Source organism: Bacillus rossius, chromosome 1 (assembly GCF_032445375.1).
Source record: "Bacillus rossius redtenbacheri isolate Brsri chromosome 1, Brsri_v3, whole genome shotgun sequence".
Classification (NCBI taxonomy): Eukaryota; Metazoa; Arthropoda; class Insecta; order Phasmatodea; family Bacillidae; genus Bacillus; species Bacillus rossius.
In genome coordinates, this window is record NC_086330.1 from 70,409,008 (window position 1) to 70,431,093 (window position 22,086).

Here is a 22,086-nt window from a genome sequence, read left to right on the forward strand (position 1 = left end):
CTTACTGATGGGTAAAACATTGTTTCTGAAAGTATATCATGGAGCTTTGTTTTTTCCAAACATTCCGTATTCGTCCAGACGTCATACCATACTCTGGCTTCTGCTTCCAAGTTGTCGATTTGATAAAACTTTTGCAAACTTTTTATGTCTCTCATGAAATCTTCTTTCGTCTCCTTTTTCATCAAATGTGGTTGAAGAATTCCACCTTTGAAAGGTATGCCTTTATCTCTTTCAAATCTTGTAGTAAGTGACATAATTATAGAATCCATGTACGGATTGTAAATTGCAACTTTGAAATAGTCTTAGGTGATGAGCACTGGACATTCACGTTACATATGTGGGTCTGCCTTCCAGCCAATATTGGGATTTTTATATCTATGTCAAGCTCATTACAGTCTTCTTTTACTGCCTCGAAAATGGTTTTGAATTCGTCATTGCTTTCTCTCTGCTTTTGAAATTTTTCTAGCAGGTCAGTATTGATGTATCTGTCACCACACAAAAGTTAAAATGATGCAATGCGTGGTGCAGCTGTGGTTAGTCGCTGTGAGGTCACTTTATATCACTCGTGCAATGAGGCAAGTTATGGAATGTTAAAAAAATAATAAATAAGGGGAACGCAGGGGAGGGCAGAGGGCAGACGGCAGTCATTGTTTTCACTATTTAATATTATATATATTCCGTTCAATAAATTATAACATGTATCTTCAGGGGGTGGGGTGTTTAAAATTTTATGAAGATAACGTTTTTACGAATGCAATCCAAGCGACCGTGAGCGTACGTAAAATCGGGATTCCAGTGTGAATTGCTTCCGAGTCTACTGAAGGTAGCGGAATCCTTATCCTTTTAAACACTTTTGAAGGAAAAAATAAAGTTTTCCTCTAAGTTCAAAATTCCAACATAAATTTTACGTTGTAGACTTTTCTGAACAATAATTCTTATTTGAGTAACTTTAATGGTGTAAGCTTACCTTAAAAATTATTGTGAATATTCTGAGCGGATGTGACGAATGAGGAAAACTAAGAAGCACTACATAATAACAATGGTTTTTATCTTTACACTTTTCACTGATTTATTTACACTTAAGTTATTTATACTGACTGAATACACTAAACTAAATCTAGACCAGATGCATAAAACTGTAGATCTAAAGACTATTGAAAAATTTCTGTTTTGAGATGTTATTTGTGAACATACACATTATTATGACGAAAAAGTAGCAAAACATTTCGCCGTCTGCAAGCACATGTCAATTGTCGCGTCGTCTAACTCTGACTGGTCTAAATCTGTTGTGTTGTGTTATCACGTGAGCTTGGGCAGGATTACGAAGGGGAATGACTCGCCACGGGCATTGAGCTTGCCCGCATTTTCTCCCTGTACACAACACCTTATATCGCAGCAGCAGAACTAATGCTTGAACTAATATAAAAAATGAAGTAGACATGTAAAAAACGATATAAAATAATAGATTCGTGTTGAACCACTTCTACATAATACCAATTTAAATAATTTTATTTAAAGTAAAACACCTGACTACACTATATATTTTTTCCTTCCCTGAAAGCTAGGGGGGGGGGGGGCACGGCCCCCCCCCCCTGCCCCCGGGTATGGGCGACCTTGGCCGCAACTTCTCCTCCGCCGCGCGACCGCGCCGTGGAGTTTCCATAGCGGGTCGGCCGCCAGAGGGCGTAGACGAGTAACGTGAAGTGCTACATGTGTGAACAGTGTTTCCAGTGTAATTTGTAGCATACCGACTCAGACTTAGTACCTGTCCATCGGCGCGTGTGAATAAAACCACGCCAGCCAAAATGTTTTATTCAGTAGTTCGCCACCCAACCTACTTATGAATCATCTATGCGGAGAAGGGAGCGCTCAAGGATGTCGTTAGTTAGTAGGGCCTTCACCAACAGGTGAAGCCACCAAGCTTAGTGAGACACAATGGAGCCGGCGACCCACACAAACCCTGAGGTTATATGTCCCGCCTAACCTGGCGCCCTCCTTGACCAAGCTCATAGTTAAATTATTGTTAATTACTTCCGCATCACTAGATTAAACCCAGTTATCAGTCATGGAATCGCCAAGCGGTGGCATCGGGATACTGATTTCTTTATTTCTTAAACTGAAACATTAATTGACTATGAAGTCATTTCCGAATAATAATTTTACTACTATAATGTTGTGTTGCTTATCCCTTATGGATTTTGGTCTCCATTAATGCATCATTTCTTACTTTAAGATGAAGTAAAAGAAAGACTGAAGGAAAATATTTTATGTAATGGTGGTAACTGCGAAAGACTTACAAGAAGAAGGTCCTAGTCATGTCACAACGATTTGGCTTAAACTGTGTATTATCATATGTGTCGTTGTGAATTTAATTATTACATATAATCATATGTGCTTGTAATTGTTGAGTGATGCATACCTGGTGGCGTGGTATGATCTCGGACACAACATCGGTCTTGAACCGGTCGAGGACGACCATGCGGGCCCCGCGACACAGGTACATGAGCATGAGGCAGAGGCCGTATGCGTGGCAGAAAGGCATGAGTCCCAGCGCGACGTCCTTGCGGGATACGAACTTGGAGCTGCCCACAGGAAACAAAGATACAAGCTGTGGTGGTCATAGAAACATTCTGGATGTCCCTATGATTGCATACACTGTTAGTGGGTGTTGATATCCTAGGCGAAACACGTAACTGACTCAAACACAGCATGAAGTCGATGCCAGAAGGTGGGCTTTCTTTTTGTGTTTATTTTGCGATACGCATGTCATCTTGAACCATGATGGGATATATCTTATGGATATTTATAGGTTTATTAGCTTATTCAAAAACGCATTTATTGGTGAGAAAGTTTTCAAATAAGTTAGACCTAGAATAACCATCACGATTGTTGGACAGGTTTTGATTTAATTTTTTCTGAGAGTAAATTGTTCAATATTCGTAACAAATCATGCTGTAAGAATTTCTCTTTAACCACTTGTTACTTACTACCCACAGTTAGAGCTTCATCCTTTGTGACTAAAGTTAAACTTGTTTACCATAGCAGTAAGAATTTATATGGTATTCTAACTCTGATGACCCCTATTTACTCAAGAAGCAGCTAATTGAATACCTAGTATCACTTTAGATCCATATTTCAAAGGCGATTATCAACTATATCCCATTTAGTACAAACATGTGTGCCATCTCAATGGAAGTTTTGTGTGCATCGGCCGAAAGCTTATCGCCCAAATAACAATTTGCATATTTTATTGAAAAATTCCACACGTTTTTGAAGAATTGTAAGTTTATCGCCACATGTTATTCATACCTTTCATCCACCTATCCCTCGGATAGCTTTGATGAGTATGGATATGCAGAGGAAGTCGGGGTTCTATTCCCATGTCCAGCATGACAATCATAATGATATTTATAGCAATCTGCTGCTCATCTTGTTCCGAAAAATGCTGAGGATTCTCGGCACATGATTATTTATGAGGAAACAGAATGCAAACATATTCACCACTTTCCTCAATTGATAATTAAAGGAGTTATGCAAACAACAAAAGTGAAAACATTGTTTGCTACAATATTTCCCTCCATTAATCAAATGGTCATTAGTCATTAGACACAGTTTTTTTGTTTGAAACTTTAACAGTAAATTATCTGTTTATAATTGAATACAACTAATAAGTACATTGTAATTAAAAAATGTGGTCACTTGTCGAAAACTGTTTTCGGGAAAAGCATAAATAAGTGCCAGATGATTAATTTGAATTAACTGACAAGTAGACAACAAGAACTACCGTTTTCTCTCCAATGCAGCACTATTGTAAATAAACAAGAGTTACAACAGTAAGTACAAGGAACACTGATCAAGCATCATGCATGCAATGTTTGCAAGTAGATCTGGTTCTATGTAAAAGTAAATCTGCATGCTTGGCACGATTCTAGTAAAATGATAATATGTACCATAAATGTGTGGTGCGTTGTGTTTGGTGATAGTTGTCTTGGACCACGCATTATTATTTACAGAGGAATATGCGTTTAGAAGCGCAAAGTTTAATGTAACAGAAATCAGTACATTTTGTCTGTTTTGAATTTCTTAAAGCTGCGCATTTAACATCAAACCTTTTCTGTTATATGCATTTATTGTATAACATTGTATATTGTTTGGAAATATCAAACCTCGCAAGTATCAGAAAGGGATAATTCATTATATGGTCAAAATAAAAATAAAAATTGTAAAATCATGGCTTATAATTAATCCCCAAGTGGTCAGAAGTGTTTGGAAATGGCGATCTCTACATCTCCAGTGTAGAAGTAACACATGTTTGCAGTGAAGGTAAGAATACCTGTTTGCAGCCAGAGCAGCTACGAAATTGGCGTGTGTAAGCATGACGCCTTTGGGAAGGCCTGTTGTTCCACTCGAGCTGAGCACGAAGCTCACTTTCCTTGTATAATCATGCTGCACTTCATATTTTTCATTGTCTTCATCTATGACGATGGGATTTCCCTTACACACGTCCCTGGTTTGTATCTGCAACAAATACAACACACAGATCATCCTGTATCAGGCATGGAATTTTGCAGATCGTGCACATGTTTAAATCCCAGAGAGAGAGAGAGAGAGAGAGAGAGAGCAATAATCTGGGAGCAGAATGGAGAAGGCAATACAAATTAAATGGAAAATGTGATTTGGTGTACGGAGTAATGTTTAAGTAAATACCAGAAAAAAATTGGCGTATTCATTTCGCAATAGTCTAAAAATGAATCGCCATATATTTTGTCTTATTTTGCTATTACCTTCCTCATTTTCTGGAGGACTTTAGGCCAATAAAAGATCCTAAAACTTTGATGTAGTTGAAACGACTCACCAGTCAGCAACTAATTAACAGGGGAATATGCTTGATTACTCAAAGTACCGTGTGATCTAGCCTAGAGGGCATTGAACCCGAAATTTTCCGATTCCTAAGTATAGAAACTTATTTTAATGAATTAAAATAATGCATTTCAAGGGACAATGCAGCCAGAAACTTTCAGATTTGCGACTAGCACTTTGCAAACGCCCAAGATGTTAGGCTACTCGTAACTTGTTTCACTAGCACAGTTGGAGGTATTTGGATGGCTGTGAATTAATTTAATCCAGCGATCGAAGAATTTTAAAGGATTTACCAAGATAACCTTAATTAACTACCTTGCCTCGAAAGGTTTGTTTGTGCTAAAACACATTGGATGGACAAGTATAAAACTGGCAATAAGCTATACTTATAAATGTTTGAAGTATGTGTGCCCCACACACACACACACACACACACCTGTTGCACGCTCTGCATGCCTAATAGCAGCTCACCTCGGAGAACAGCTGTAGGAGCGGTGTGCAGCGAGCAGGCAGGTCCGGAGTGTCGTCGCCCCACACAAACACCTCTTGTACGCTCTGCATGCCTGACAGCAGTTCTGCTACCGTCGTGCCGCTGGGCAGCACGCGGCATGCCAACTCCGTGGAGCATATCGCCAGCCGGGGGCTCGAGATGGATGCGAAGTGCTGCAGCTCACCTTGCACGTGCAGCAGCCAGTCTCACAAATTGCATGCGCGCGTATCAAAAGACTTTAAAAATTTTTACTGGCCATAAACTGTAAATGTAGGGAATTGTTTTTACTCTGGTATGCGCACACTTATTTTGGTAGACAAGTAGAGAAAACATTATCTTTCAATAGACTGTCTTTGTTTGAGTACTATGTTTTTGATATTTTGCTTCTGAAATTAATCTAGTTTTTGTTAATACATGTTATAATAAGATTTAGTGCGAAGACTATTATTTTATTATTATAACAGTTTAATATTTCTTTCAACGAGCTCGGCTTGGATACAGGTCTTGAAAGGATATCTAAAATGGATAATATCTAGACTTTCGAAAATGTTAATTTAAGCTTTAACCAACAATATTGGCTTATGTACTCTTCCTTTAAAATAAGCATTAATAACATAACTGCGTGTTGCATATTTTATTTGAACTGTAAGAACTTTCCTAAAGACTGAACTTTTATTGCTGTAAAGTCAGAGAGGCATCTGAGATGAGTAGGTCAACAAGAAAATTATGTTGAAAGAAAAATCATTAAAAACTCCGTCAAAACAGTACACTTTGGTTAAAATATCAATATGAGTATTACTAGAAGAATATTTCCTTAATGTGGTATAATTTGTGTCAAACACATATGATATTGCACAGCTATTGTTTTATGAATTTAATCATATGTCTAAACAATCCTATCCTATTTATCAACTAAGGGCCCAGGAAGAAGGTTGTTAAAACAATTTTTAAACTATTTTAGGTTGAAGGTCTAAATGTTGTGTGCAAAATGTAAGGGAAAGTCATGTAAACAGAGATATATTCAAAATACACCGACGTTCTCAAACGAGAAATTCAAACAACACAAGAAGAGAGGCAGAAGTTGTAAAAGTTACAAAACAGTTAAAGGTGTTCTTATATTTTTAGGAGCACTGCAACACATTCGCCTAGATGAATGTATTAACAAATATGCTTATATTTTCAAGAATCAATAATGCAGCACAATTAAACTCTCTGTGATTGACAATGAATTCACAACTAATTTCAGGGTGTGGAAATTGCCTGAGTGCTCAGGAGTCCTGATTCATTATATGTCAAGTTCGTAGTCATTACTGCTATAATAATCAAGAATATTCTTAGCACAGTTATTCTGTCTGATGATTAAGAATGCAAGGAAATTGGACTGGTAACAAAATTGCTAGCAGGTCTTGATATTTTTTTATATTATTTTTTACTTTCAGAGTTTGATGTTTGAACAAATATTACTTAAATATTATATAATATTTATTATTATAACTTTAATAGTGGTTTGTAAACTTTAACCCAAGAACTTCTGCAGTTATTTCGACGGAATGTTTCAAATCGTTAAATTAAAACATTCATTTGTCTGTTAGACACAGTAAACATATTTATCAAAGGCCATCTAAGATACATGTACACTTAGATTGAGCTTTGGCCAATGTAAATAATCCCATTTAATTAGCTTCAGGTTTATCTTTATCAGCTTTATATTTTTTTCAAAATTAGCTTTTGAAGGGTTCTTAATGCGCTTTGTGTGTCGTTGGAAACACATCAGGGATGTTGAGGAAGGATACGGAATTTTGCCTGGATTGATGAGGGGAAAAAACGTAAAACTTGTAAGGTCTATGGAATGAGAATTGAGTGTCTTACCAATGCACCAAATCCATTTTTACGGAATTTCAGACGAACTGTTTACTGTTATTTTATTCAGATTAATTTCTTATAAAATATGAAATAATACACATAGATAACTAAAAATATCTAACACAACTAAGTGCATTAGAATACTGTTTTGAAGTCAAACCCATTTTAATGAAGGTTACAACAATAATCAGCCATACTAAAAATATTTAAATTGGCTCAAAAACAATTTCAATACATCAGAATACTAAGATAATAAAATTAAAGGCGATACATGGCGCAAATAAGAAACTCCACACTATATTATTAATTTTTTAAAATTATATTTTAAAAGTTGTATAGATTGGCCAGTCCTGTGCCTGATGCTGGTGCGATGATTAGGTTTGGGGTCCGTCATCTTGGATTGTGACATCACAGTGGCCATCTTGGGTCACCTTGACCTTTATTACTAAAGCTACAAGGCTGCATTTGTAGTCATATGGAGCAGTTTTCTACATTTGTAGCCAGATGATTGACTAATATTATGTACTTTAATTATAGTTTTGTGCATTCCTGTGTATATATACATACTTTTATAGGGAAAAATTAAATAGAAGATATTATAAATAAAGGTTTTTGAGTCTAAATAAACTTTTCTGGCCCCAACCAAGGACCAAACCAAGGATGGGATTCGATCGAATCAATCAATATTTAAATATATAAAATGTTATATGATTTTTGGAAAATTTATCAAAGTTTTAGGTTAATAATCACATATTTTCAATATGATGGCCAAGATGGATGCTACGATGGTCTAGTGATGGACTCTCCTGCACTCTAGGAAATAAAAAAAGTAACCCATTATGGCAGCAGCGAACTCTAGCTGACTAAAACAGAATGACAGATCCAAGATGGCTGCCATATACTTGTTGGTGCCATCATATTCGTTGGTTTAATATATATATATTTTTGTATTAGTGGTAGTGAGTCTGTCAACCAGCAACCACCATGGGAGAAGGTTTATTTTTTTGGCCCTCACCTGGTTTGAACCATGGATTCCAAGGACCATGATGTAAATGCATTTTTTTTAAATTGCAATAAAATAATATTTTATTAATTCGGATGTTTTTTTTTTTTTTTGATAATTACTGATTTTGAAAATGGAGGACATTATGTAATAATTCAAAAATTGGGAAAGAAAATTGCAGAAAGCTCTATCATCCAATATGGCGGGATCCAAGATGGTAGGAAATTCTAGAATTCCAAATGATGTTTGTGATGTCATAATTTAAGATGGTAGCCTGGTTGAAGGTCAAGGTTAAGGCCAAATGTAATAAGCAGCTTATTGTCAGCTGGTAGAAGGTGAAATTAAGTCACTTTGGAACATTTCAACCTTCGACAATTTTGGGGGGGAAATGGGAAATTTTCTCTAAAAGCACAAATTTTTCCCTCGAAAAAATAAACTTTTGCATTATCAGATTTTGATGAGTTTTTTGATGAGGATTTCCTTCTTAATAATGGATATTTTGAGTTATTTAGGCGAATTTTGGGTCAATTTTGGCGAATTCTAATTAAATTTCGGCAAATTTTGAAGGCCAAGTTGAAATGCCAAGATCATCAAGACGGCTTCCGTGATGTCACAATCTAAGATGGCGGATACCCAATCCTAATCCTCGTACCAGCACTTGGCGCAGGACTGGCCAATGTATACTACTTTTAAATCAACTGTGAGAAATATTTTATGAATTTATTTCAGTTTTATGTAGACCCACAAAAATAAAAATAATAAATTTTTAAACACTGCTTCTCATCGGGAGGCATTAGAAAACATGGTATCATGACCACAACTGATAATTATTTTTTCGGCTCATGTAAACAAGAGTTAACATATAAATCTCGAAGTATATTGCTTTTGCACAAGGGAACATGCATGGTTTCAGAACGTATCAGTCAGTCACCGAAAACAACCACGGTCGTGCCAGGGCACTTGTCATACACATTATGTCCTTCAGGACAATGACAGAGCTGTTTGCTGCGCAACATGGGCTCGTGTCTTTAGATATACGTAACCTATTTTCTTTATTGGTCATGCTAATAAAATTAGTTAAGTGACCCTGACTTTACTTAAAAAGGAGTGTCAGAGAGTTTTACAACACATCAGCCTAAATAATTATAAGTTCTTACGGCAACATAAAGGTTACCAGGTTGGCAACATCAAAACATCTTCCAAACCAAGATAGTAAATATGAGAAAGGGTTGTCTTTACCAGTATCCGGAAGACTAGACTAGAAATTCAGAAATATGGCACAGCCAGAAAGAGAACAATCGCATAAAGACCCTGTGCTGTATCGAATAAGGATATTTTAGGCCCCACTCATAGGTTGACATTCCTCCAGGGGCATAGCCATAGTCGGAATTTTTTATTTTGATGGGGAGAGGTTCTACAATGATAGTGCTTTATCCAAATCAACCTATTGTAACTTTCCATTTGTTACTTTACTGTTTCAACATTTCAAATAAAATACATATGCACAGGGCCGGTGCAAGGTAAATTGGCGCCCTAGGCGAAAAACCTTAATGCCCCCCCCCCCCCCCCCCCATTTTCCCCGGACACCCCAAAAAAAATTTTCTTGCCTCAAATTACATCACGTTAAGCCTAAGATTTTGTCAATAATCAAATGTAAGCAGGCTTGTGTTTTTTTACTTTTTTACTTATTACAAATCATAAATCATAAAAATCATGGACTTTAAATAATTAATTATATCAATATAAACATTCCAAACTGTTACAAAAATCCATTTTTATCTATTTTCAATAATCGTTAAACATATTATATCAGCTGTTATGTGTCGTGCTGCGCCGCCCCCAGCTACTTGGCGCCCTAGGCGGTTGCTTAGTTCGCCTATATGGACGCGCCGGCGCTGCATATGCAGAGAATTTGAAACACATTCATAAAAAAGCTTACGGGGCCAGCAGTAATTTTTCAAATAATGTTTTGGTATTTCTGTAACAGTTCGAAATGTGCCTTGACCATGCATTACTACATGGATGATGTGTGAAGTTATTTTTTTTTTGTTCGGATAACGGTCTGCGCCATGTTTGCGTGACCCTCAAAACATCGGGCGAATTGGAGTGTTTGCATTGTGTAAACAGTTTCAGAGGGCTGTATTTCACAGAAGTGGCTGTTTTTCATGGTGGAAATTCTAATTTATATTTATAAATAATTGTCAAAAGTGGTCTAGTACCATTTCCACGATGCTATGAACATTGCGATGAGGCGATGGCGAAGAGAGAAAGTGACCTGAACCAGATAACAGCATCCGTCAATGCGAAACATGCCGAGACCCTCTGGAGCAGGAATGGTGATCCTAGATGGAGGCACTCACGGGCCGTGGAGTCGGCGTGCACGAGTTGGCAGGCGGCGCCGGCCCGCAGAACGCCCAGCAGCACCCAGCAGTACTCCAGGCAGTTGCGCGCGCAAACCAGCACCACGTCCCCGGGTCCCGCCCCTCGCGCCAGCAGCGCCCCTTCGAGCCGCGCCGCCCACCGCAGCACCTCGCCGTACGTCATGGTCCGCCCGCTCGCTCCGTCCACCTGCCACCTCACACAGTGTTACACTTAGAGTTCATTAGAGGAGCATTGCCTTGGTGGGAGGCTACCGATATGACCCTTCACTCGAGGAATGGATCGAGGTGGCGCAGTGGACTTCCTGACTCCTGTTTCCCACGGTTTCCCGCAATTCATTCCATTAATCGTGCTGGCATGGTTCTATGCGCAATGGACAATTCCTTTCCGAAAATCCCTGCTCTGCGTCGTTTCTAATGACCTTGCTGTCAACGATCTGGTATCCCACGCCCTTCTCCCAAAAAGCAGTATTCGTTACGTACACGATGGCCAACCCAGTGTGGTTGAGTGGTGGCTAAATAAGGCACCTTCCACCCGGAAGTTCCCTGGCGGGGTCTGTCCTAGATATTTTGCACTTGGAATACATTGAATACGTTCCTATTTGCAGGTGAGTTTTTTCAGAGTTCTTTAGTTACCTCTCCTCTTACTCCTCACTCCAATGTTTGTGAAAATGTCAGAATAATAATTTACAGGACATGTTTCCCTGTTTCTATGTTGTTTTTTGGGTTAAATGGCTGAATGAGTCACATGCATACACAAGATTAAAAGAAAACTGCAATGAATATAGGAAAATAAAGTCAAGAAGTTTGGAAAACTCAGGGTTCGCCTTTGTGGTCAACTTTTATTTCGATCTTGTTGACAGTTATATATTTGGAATTATGTCTAATCATGTGGTCAGCGGTGTTTTGTATTTAAATTTTATGGAACAATTCAATGCAGGGTTGAAGTTTCCATCATAATTTTTGTAGGTTTATTCTAGTGGCACTCCTGTACTAGAATGTTTTTAGCATTTTGGTATTTCTAATTTCAGTGTTGAGGTGCGGTACCGTAGCGCGAAGATGATATACATAGGCAATACAGCTATCAGTAGAGCATTTGCCTCAGAATACTTGTACCTTCCAGATCATACTGACACTTTAAAATCCATTATTAATTGTTTATTTTAGCGACTAGAATGTTAAAATTAACAATTAATTACGCTAGTATGATTTGAATAACAGCATTTGTATGCCAGACTATGTGGTGTGGTGAGATTTGACTTAGCCAAGGTTTTTAATATTTATTCGGATTAGCTAGAATGCACTAAGCACATATGACACCAGATGCGCACGCCACCACAATAACTGGCCTGGCCAGCAATACTGAGGAACACAATTTGCCAGCCAAGTATCCAAACACAATCTTTCTAAGCAACAGACCTAACTGACACAAACACGCTAAGCGCTGACCAGTTACTTGTTCAGAATACCGCAGCAGGGTGTTGTACTGTCATCGCAGTGATGACGGGCCTTGTGTCCACATGCTGTGCTGGGATTCAAACCAGGGGCCCCTGAAGTGTCCTAGGCGACGGATGCCGACCACTACTTCTAGTGATGTGAATAATTTAGCTTGTAATGGTGGCAATACTAATGAAAGTTAATGTCTTCAGTTTAAATTATCAGGGCAACACTCGAGGCTCAAACCCGCGCTATTTTGGAAGCAAATTTCTTACACCTTGTTTCCACGGCTCGTGGCTTCGCAAGCTTGGTCCCAAGTTCATACCTCACCTCTTGGGAACGCAAGGGTTCGTTATCGTTCGAGGAGGCTCGGGTTGGCTCGACCGTTCCAGTGAAATGTTGGTAAATGCTCGCATATCAAACAACCCAGACTCCTACTACATAATAAGATTTAGTTAGGTTAGGGGGAAAAACTAAAAACTTGTGGTTCGGCGGATGAAAAGCCTCAGGGTGGCTAGTGCACAGATATTCCAAGCTACGTACCGTGGGAACAAGGATATTTTCTATTATTGTGGGGAGGGGGAGGAACATATATCGATGAGATTGGAAGGTGTGGGTTTGAATACCTCATAGAAGCAGTTCCAGCTGTGCTGCCTGTCCGGCGTGCATTTTGCTGGTGTTTGTCAGTTCATTCTCGTCAATTGTTGATGCTGTGTGCATATACATGTACTGGATGTTTTTGAGACTTTAACTACATTCGGTGCTATAAATGAAGATATTAAGTAATGTGTGTTATTTTGTGAGCGTTTTTCCACAGCGTTAAGTGGTTCACCAGAAGCGAGGTCCCATTCAGCAAAACTTCAGAGCCCGCCTACATCCAAGAGGCCACCCCTGCCACTTCACTTCTGAGAGATTATTTATCACTAGCTTGTGATCTAGCAGCAGAGCAGGCGCACGGATGTCTGAGTCACTGTCGTTACAAATGCGTACTTTGATCCCCCATTAGGTCAAAGCGGTTGGTAAACAATGCCATAATTAACTCTAAGGTTGAAATGTCATCTGTAAAGGAAGCCAGTCGTAAATAAGCCAACATCTCTTGTGATGATTTAGCCATGCGTGCTATCCTTTGTACTTCGTTGACACTTTTTAAATTTATTTTTGTAGGCAATTAATAACACTATTTTCCGACAAAATGAAGCATCGTTTTGGTGTAGACATAGTGATTTTTATTTTATGGTGCAAATCAAATAAAATAATAATATTATTTTAACAAAAATAATTTCTAGGAAAATTGAAATTGTACATATGTGATTTATTTTGAAACATTTGTCAACATATTAAGCAATACGGTTTTATTTAACGCCAAATCGAATATAATTTCTACTTGAGATATTTTTATGTGAAACCACCTATAAAAATAAGTAATAATTTTAACACAATATTTTAAATAACTATTTACATTATTTTTTGACATGAAGTTTACAAATATCAGTGATTATAAATTCCTGTACAGTCGTGGTAAGCGTGTGTACGTACATAAGTGGGTGTCCGCGTGCCTGTGGATCCACAAGAAATATCGGAACTTGCTGAAATTTCAGTAAAATTTAATCTTATCTTTTATGAGAATTTTTTTTCGGAAATCAGCCGAGAAAATCTACCATTTAATTGAAGCTCTAAGCCACTAGGTACACAAAAATTGTGGTACATAAAAATAAAACTGACATAGATAAACAAAATTTAAACATATGCATTATTACCAAAAGAAATTACTATTTAAGCCCTAGAATTACACCAGAATTTGTTTTCTTGCATTCAAAACTATTTAATTTACAAGTAAGGCCTTTGCAGTCGGATGAATGATACATGGCTATACGTCTCTAAAGGACTCTTCACAATAGCGCGGCGCGGCGTGATGCGACGCGTAGCGATGTGACATCATTCGATACCAACCAATCAGAGTTAACATCGCTCGCGGCGAGCGATAGCTCGCGACGTGAGCACAAGCGACAAGACTGCCTTGCCGCGGCGGGCGACATCGCTGATGACGTAAGAGTAAACAGCCAATCGCAAGCAATAATTCGGAGAATTATAAGAATATCAGTTGTTAGTAAACAAACGATTGAAATAGAAGGTAATAGGTATCTGGAAAGTGATATTGATGTAAAATAATTTCCTGATGCAAGGTACCCTTTTTTTTTAAAAAAAAAAATTGGTTGTCTGTAAAGTCGGTTTACGGACGATAGCTTAACGTGACAACGTCATAACAAAACATTGATGAAATGATTGATCCAGAAGAAAAGTAAATATCATATTCGGCCTGAGACTAAGCCGTAATAGGTTTTTGCAACCAAACCATTTAAGCATTAAAAATATTATATTCTTTGCGGAATAATTCTTTTTTAATTATTCAATCTTTTGCATGATAAAACCTACCTCTGCATACTTTTATGAATAAAATTGAATCATTTTTATTGAATAATCACTATTTTGTATGGATACAAAGGAGTGAAATGAAATGTGCAATTGAATTAATAAATTTACTTTTATTTGCATTCATTAATTCAAATATATTTATTACTTTTGAAATGTTGCGTGCGCCATATTTAATTTTACAAGGACAAAAAAAAAATTTTGCAGTTGCCGTGTTTCGAACCGACAAATTTTGGTTTGCGAGTTAGGTACGCTAACCACACGCCCACGAGGCCATACAAAGATTTTGTAGTTTCAGATATTATATAGATATATATTTATAAAAACTTTGTTCACGGTAGGGGTATAATATTAACACGATTTTATAACAAATACGCATCCCAAATACACCAAACTTATTTATAATATGTTACAATATTTTTTAAAACATTGTGCAAAAGATCCCGGGTGTAATTTGAATTATTATGTGTAACTGTAAAACACCATTGTTGGTTCAAAACGTATTTGAATTTTCAACATTACTTTTAAATAACCGTACCGATTGTGCTGAAAATCGGTGGACGATCGTTAAATTACATAATATTAATAATTCAAACGACGAAAATATGATTGAAAAGACAAATCGATGGTTGTTCCAATCGAGTGGAAGAGAGATGCTACGCATGCGTACAATGAGCAAACAGAACACATCCGTAGTGGGACATCCGTAGTGGGACACTTTTTCGTGCGTGCAGCCGGCGTTCATCGATTTATTAGACGTTGTCACGTCAAAAAAAATCAGCCAAATTAAAAACAATTACAAGAAGTGTCTGTACTTACAAAATCACAATATCTGCACTAGAAACGCAAGTTATACCTTAGTGTCATCGACAGTCTTTCTGCTGGGCTCAATGGTAGGCGGTGAGAATTTTGTTTGTAACATTGGATCAACAATATGCAGCAACGCATCAAATTCATTAGGAGACATCCTCATGAATACGAAATAATTGTCACTGTCTCCTAATCGCATTTCTGAGATAAGATTATGGTAGTCCCCTTGACCCAATCTATTTGCATTTGTGGGCCTTGTGTGCCATCTTGTTATTATTATTATTATCAAATAATAATAAACATAACAACACTCTCTGCCTGTGAACACTTACTGCATGGCGATTTATATTCATGCCTCTTTTCACCGATGCTTAGTTACAGTACACTTGCATATGCAATGCCAGACAAAAAAGAGAAAATTTTAAAATACATCCACATAGTTTGTTTATATTTACTTATATGTTATCAGATGTCGCCGGCAGATAGCAGGCTGTTTCAACATTTTTTTTTTTCGCCAGTCGTATCGCGCTGCGTCGCGCCATTGTGAAGTGTACAGCCAGCGACTTCGCGTTAGATCGCGAGCTATCGCTTCATCGCGTCGCCAGATCGCGCCCCGCCGCGCTATTGTGAAGAGCGCTTAAGACATCGGGCTTTCGACGAGTGCGACGAGAATGGAGGATCGACCTGCTGGGAATGCAACACTGACTGCCTTGGTGGGAGGTGATTGCCTTGGTGGGAGCTGAGTCATAGCATTGGTGGGAGGTATATAAGTAACCCCTTGGTGGGAAGTTAATGACCACCTTGGTGGGAGGTGATTGCTTTGGTGGGAGATGAGTGATAGCATTGGTGGGAAGTAAGCAGGGGCGTAGCCAGGGGGGAGGGGGTTTAGGGGTTTAACCCCCCCCCCCTTAGCACCAAATCTTTAATTAATTTATTATTCAATCACTCAAACAAATTTCATATTAAAATTAATAAAATTTTTACCATTACAATATTTTAATTTAAGTACCGAAAACTGCTAAAATAACACTATTTTACACCTTAAAAACCAATTTTTCCCGGGGGAGGACCCCCCCACCCCCCGCTTTATTACGGGGGGGGGGGGGGCCCTTGCTTCCTAACACCCCTCATACACAAATTCTGGCTACGCCACTGGAAGTAAGTGACCATCTTGGTGGGAAGTAAGTGGCCGCATTGGTGGGAGGTGAGTGATCGACTTGACGGAAGATGGGTGATCTAACCTCTCAACCATCCAGTCCTCTGTAATGGAGTCGTTTTAGAAAAACACATAGCCGACATGAAGTTTGGTCAGAAACACTGTTGCATTTGCCGAGGGGGCAGCTGTGTTAAAAAGGTACATAAATGCTGCACTTGTTATATAGATCTGTTAAAAGTTCTTCATTGCATGGAATTAACTGATTATAAGCAACGTGTTGACGACGATATTTACATTTACTGACGGCCAAAATTACAAGAAATTGTTTGCCCTAAGAGCAGTTTATTTATTCTGATCAATGATATAAACGAACATAAGAAAGGAAAAAAAAAAAAGATGGTAGGGAAGTTCTGATTGTCGTTCTGTTGCGACATCGAACGATTGCTAAAACCAATGCTATGAAACAGTCCATTTCCTTTTCAGGTTGATATCCATGCTTGTGCATATCAAGTAATACTCACCTGAGCAATTTCTTCTCCAAACATACGCATTTTATCTTCCACATATTTGTGAAGGGACACTGTTGAATCGAATCTCAGCTCTGGACCTCGAATTACGCGCGCCATTGTAAATCCTGAAGGAAAAAAAAGAACTCAGTGATGTTACAAATGAGAACAGACACTTAATATTTGCGTCATTTTCTGGTGCCAAGTTGTTACAATTAACAACAGCTCACGTACTAAATTAAACTTTACCGCAAAGAAGTAGCTATGACAAAACCCTACCACCACGAAAAATCTCTATCAGACCTTCTCCTTAACAAAGTAGGTTGCGTGCCTGCGAGGCAATACATGCAATTAGCCACTATAAAAAATTTGATATTCCTTTAAACATTTGAATATTATTATTTAGTTTTGTAGTGCATAGTTAAGTAAAATACTACTTTCTTGATTTCTTTTGTCTTACGGAGTTGTCGAAGTATCTAGGATTGTGTCATTTAGGACAAATAGGGCCTATTTTTCATACCTTTAACTCAAACTGTTGTCCGTAAAGATAACTTTCTAAGTAGCAACTTATTTTGTATCATTTAGCTAAGTATGTTAAGAAACGTAAAGTTATTAATAATAGCATAATCTATCTATTATCATTGCATTTCGCTTACGAATCAAGACAAGTAAAAACATGTTCTTATTATCCGAGCAATATTTTTATAATAATTACTCATTTTATAATTTCGAGCTTTCAATAAACAAGGGAAAATAATTTTCATCAAAAATATTTGCAGTAAAATAATTGACTACCAAATTTTTTTCAAATTGACTAAAGAAAGATTTTAGTTCTAAAAATTATGTAGCTATACAAACTTTTGTTCGTTGCATTAGTTAATTTATTTGAACTTACCAATACCTTTTTTATAAAATAGTTTTAAGGTGTAACATTTAAGTTCGTGCAATATAGCAAAACTTCGTTTGCGTAGTACGGAAACGGACCGTGCTCTATTCCCGCCAGGCACAGACTCAACATACAGTATAAGGATCTATTCAAGCTTGATTCCTGTATATTTCCATACAACATAAAGTTTTAAATCACTTATTGTTTCGCACACAACCATTCGGCATTATACATCATTAAATGAACAGTATAATACATTAACAAAGAATAGAGTTAGGCAACTACTAATTCTGTGAGTTGATATACATTAAATGTGGTAGTGAAAAACAGTAAAGGTGCCGAATTAGTGTTCTCACTGGCGAATGGATGGCAATTTCAAATAGTGCCACCAGAGAAATTCGATTTTTTCACACGATCCAAGTGTAATAAGTGGAAACGACGAGTTGAAAGATACGATTGTTTCGGACCAACACGGAAAGTTCCATCGTATCCGTTAAAATTTTATGTAAATCTTATAATTTTATCCTAAATTTTTGCCTGAAGCAATTTTTGATAAGGTGAGCCATTTTTTCAGGGGGTTGAAAAAAATAAAAAGGGTAGAATAAAAAAATTTCTGTATCATGTACACTAGGTATTAAATCCGTTCTGATTTACTGTCAAATATTTAATTATTATCTACAATTTTAGTCTGAAATAATTTTTTATACAACCAAACATTACAGCAAGGGGTTAAACCATAAATAAGATGGCTGGACCAGAATTCGAACCCGGTTCCTTTGGAGTGCGAGTCCAGTGTCATACACTAACATTAGTTTAATTTGACAGTTTTTTTAAGTGACATCAGCATATTTTATGTCTAATTTAGATGGTAGGAATTGACAACCATGTCTTACCAGGGACTCGAACCCGGAACCCACCGCAACGAAGGCCAGCATGCGTGACGGAGATCGACCACCCCTCCCAACCCCCTTCGTAACTTGTTGGCCTTCTGGCCGGACATAATAATGTCTTTAAAAACACGATATCACTAAAGACCACACTGGTCGGGAATCAGATTCCTCTTCGACTTTACGCACGAGGTCCGAACTGGCGCGTGGTCTTTCCTTTAGGCGGCAAAGCATTGCTACAAAATACAAGCGGGGATCCTTCAATTTTATTGCAAAAATTTAAAATCTATTTGCTTGCGCCCAATGATACAATTTTCAAGTATGCATACATGATTTTTCCTGCATAAAAACAACCCTCGATACACTTGTTTTAGACATTTTAACTGTCTGTAAAGATACCTCTACATGGAACTTATGAGGCTAGCGTAAATACTTTGAAAAAAATATATTTTTTTTACATTTTTATGAGCTAACGCATTCCTCATGCTCCTTGAAAGAACAAGACGGGGTATATAGCCAAGGGGGAGGAGAAGAGGATACCGGGATATATCCTCCCCTGGAATTGCGTAGTATAAAGTTAATCTTTGCTTTTATATTTGCGTATAAAACACATTATTGATTTTAGAAATTGTGTTGATTCGTATGTAAAAATTATTATTCTCACACACAAAGAAGATCCCTCCCTCTCTTCACCAAGAAAAATCCTGCGTACGCATCTTTCTTGACCATATATATAAAAAAGCAATATTTATGTTGCTGATTTGCTAAGTTAAAACAGTTGTTGGAAAAGAATCTTTATGTGCAGACTTTGCAAAATAAATTCGTGATAACTCGCCTGTGTTTAAGATACATTATAGCATTTCCTCTTTCGATTGCAAGCCATAAGTCACTTGTTACCGCTTTTCCCGCCATTTTGGGTTATTGAATTTGCATTCCTTAAAAGTTCTTATTCATGACAATTTATTTTAAAATTTCACATTTAATGTATTGAATTTTGCGTTGTGAAGCAAATCTGATCCGCACATGTTTGCTACTTGTTATCTGCTATTTGTAAAACGCCATTCAAATATCTATATAAAAAATGTAAATGTTAGTTTGTTCAAAATCTTAAATCCCTATAAGTCCTTCATCTATTGCTCTGAAATTTTGACACAACGTTGCATTCATAAACGGTCGTTTTTTGTGTAATAAAAAAGTTAATAAATAAAGAGCGCGCGTAACTCAGTACACGTCATAAAAGTGAAACTTCTTTGGCAATTCAAACCTCGACTAGTGTTCTCTTTATATCTCTTTGGCTCCAGAAACGTTTCAAAACAATGTTCTACGAAAACTTTTATGAAGGAAGGAATACCATCTTCATTGCAAAGAGTTACGAGCGAAATTAAATTTATTAATGATAGTGTTACGAACGCAGACAAAACCGCGACGCGTGCCAGGTTCAGAGCTGGCTGGCGGCCCCGCACGAACACTGACGTCACGCACTGTCCATTGAGTAAGGAATGCCACACGTGCCTGACCGGATTACAAGGGTCCCCCCCCCCCCCCCCACCGACCGGCTCACTGCACAACCACCCGCGTCGGGCTATTGTAACCTTTAGCGGCATCGGAATTCCGGGCTTACAGAGGCCGCTGCGACGAGTGGCGTGAAGAAGCGTCGCTGTTCTGGGTGTTTCGGGCGTCAGGTCGGCCCGGGATGACGTGACTCGTCACAGCCGCTGTCATCCTTCGAAAAGGACTCCACGACGCCGGCCTCTGCAAGAGTTCCGAGGGATCGGAGAGTTCTGAGAGTAGGGGAGAGAGTCTCCCCCTCGGGGAGTGATACTGGCGATACCCGTGCCATCAGCGAGAAGTGAAGAGGACAAGTAGCCCTTGCTGAGCGAACTGGACCTATCGGGAGGCGATACCTGCGAGTGAAGGCCTAGCGAGCCAGTCGGGTGCGACGAGCGATAACAGTGACGCGGTGAGGGTGAATGTGCGAAGGAAGCGGACAGAGGCAAACAGAAGAGCGTGTCGAGCCAAGCTCCAGTGGAATGTGTTAATGTTTCAATGATCAGTGTAAGACTAATTGTTGTGGACAGATATCTTTAGGAAGTAATTAAATGTATGGTGTGGACATTAGTAATAAATAAAACTGTATTAATTAATTGGGCCATCCCTTAGGTACCTAGTAGTTCTCCCCGCATAAATTGTAACACTATTTTAGTTGTTGCAATATATTTAACTCAAGTTGGTTTATTCTCTGTGTTTTCTAGTTAGACACTTTTATTTAACACATTTTTTAAATATTTTATCTTTGCTTGCTAAATTAAGTAAACATTTTCAACTACCAATCAATACTACTGTTACAAAATAGTCTTTTCGTTAATGTGTATAATTTTATGATAGTAACTAAGATTTGGAATGGTGTAGTTTATATAAAATGTCTCTACAGTACTAACGTATGTTTTCGTTGTATCCCTATAATTAGAAACAGATGATTTCGACCATTTTCATTTAAACCATTGTACGGATTACGAACTTGTAACTTCAGCTGTGATTGGTCACTTTCGTTTTGGATAGTCCCAAGCAGTTTGAGGCAGCTTATGTTTTATTTAAAACAAAAGACTCAACAGCAAGAAGGAATCAACAGCAGAATTTTCGAATTGGAAAGTTAGTTCGTTTTCTGGACGTTCTTTAAGCCATTTGTGCTGTTGAGAAGATCTAGTTTATAATTTAAAAAAATGCTAATAATTACTTAATGGTAACTCACTATAAGTAAATTTTATGAGTTAGCAGGGCTGGGTAACACTACAATATTGCTCATAAGATCTCATTTTCGCAATATTTCTTAATAACAACTTGCAGCACGCGAAACCCAATCTGAGCCTAGAGCGGGCGAGTGACATGCAGTTGGAGGACACAACAGCCTCGTACCCGCACGGGGCAAAGGCACGTACCGCAGGCTGGCTGGAGGCGAGAGGCCGGCTGGAGCTCTGGGCGAACCACAGCGACTACGGCGACTGAAGGCGAGTCGAAGACATCGCGCCGGGTGCTCCGCGTGCGAGGGGCAAAGTCCCAAGTCCCTTGGCCGAGTCGCCTGCCCAATCCCCGCTCCGAAGCTAGTCGCCTGGATGTCTATACACTAACTTCTTTAGGGACCTTAATATTATGTAAATGCCGATAATGCAGCTGGCTTCTGGCCGTGGATTGTGTTTGTCGGTCCGCCATATGGAATTGTGGCGTCACGGCGGCCATTTTTGGTGACAAATTTCATCAAAATTCCTGGAAATCTCCCTGTCTCGAGGGGAAAATTCCCTTTTTGAGGGAAAAATTCCCACTTTATTCCTGAAAAATGTCAATGTTTGCAAATTCCTAAAAATGGCTTAAGACTCCTAAAAGCA

The 22,086-nt window shown here is 38.3% G+C and overlaps 1 protein-coding gene across 3 annotated transcripts in view; it reads right to left on the reverse strand.

Annotated features, from left to right (window-relative positions):
* The window catches only part of LOC134537404 (uncharacterized), a 103,166-nt gene that overhangs the window by 30,302 nt on the left and 50,778 nt on the right, over positions 1–22,086 (reverse strand). For 2 of the 3 annotated variants that reach the window (XM_063377795.1, XM_063377786.1), the window contains exons 2-6: positions 16,949–17,061; positions 10,577–10,784; positions 5,332–5,534; positions 4,334–4,518; positions 2,420–2,582 (exon numbers count right to left, since the gene is read on the reverse strand). In XM_063377795.1, the coding sequence (XP_063233865.1) occupies positions 2,420–2,582; positions 4,334–4,518; positions 5,332–5,534; positions 10,577–10,784; positions 16,949–17,053 (864 nt within the window). In that variant the 5' untranslated portion in view covers positions 17,054–17,061. Of the gene's footprint in view, positions 1–2,419; positions 2,583–4,333; positions 4,519–5,331; positions 5,535–10,576; positions 10,785–16,948; positions 17,062–21,642; positions 21,705–22,086 lie in introns of those variants that run through there. The other variant, XM_063377804.1, reaches the window with a different exon arrangement.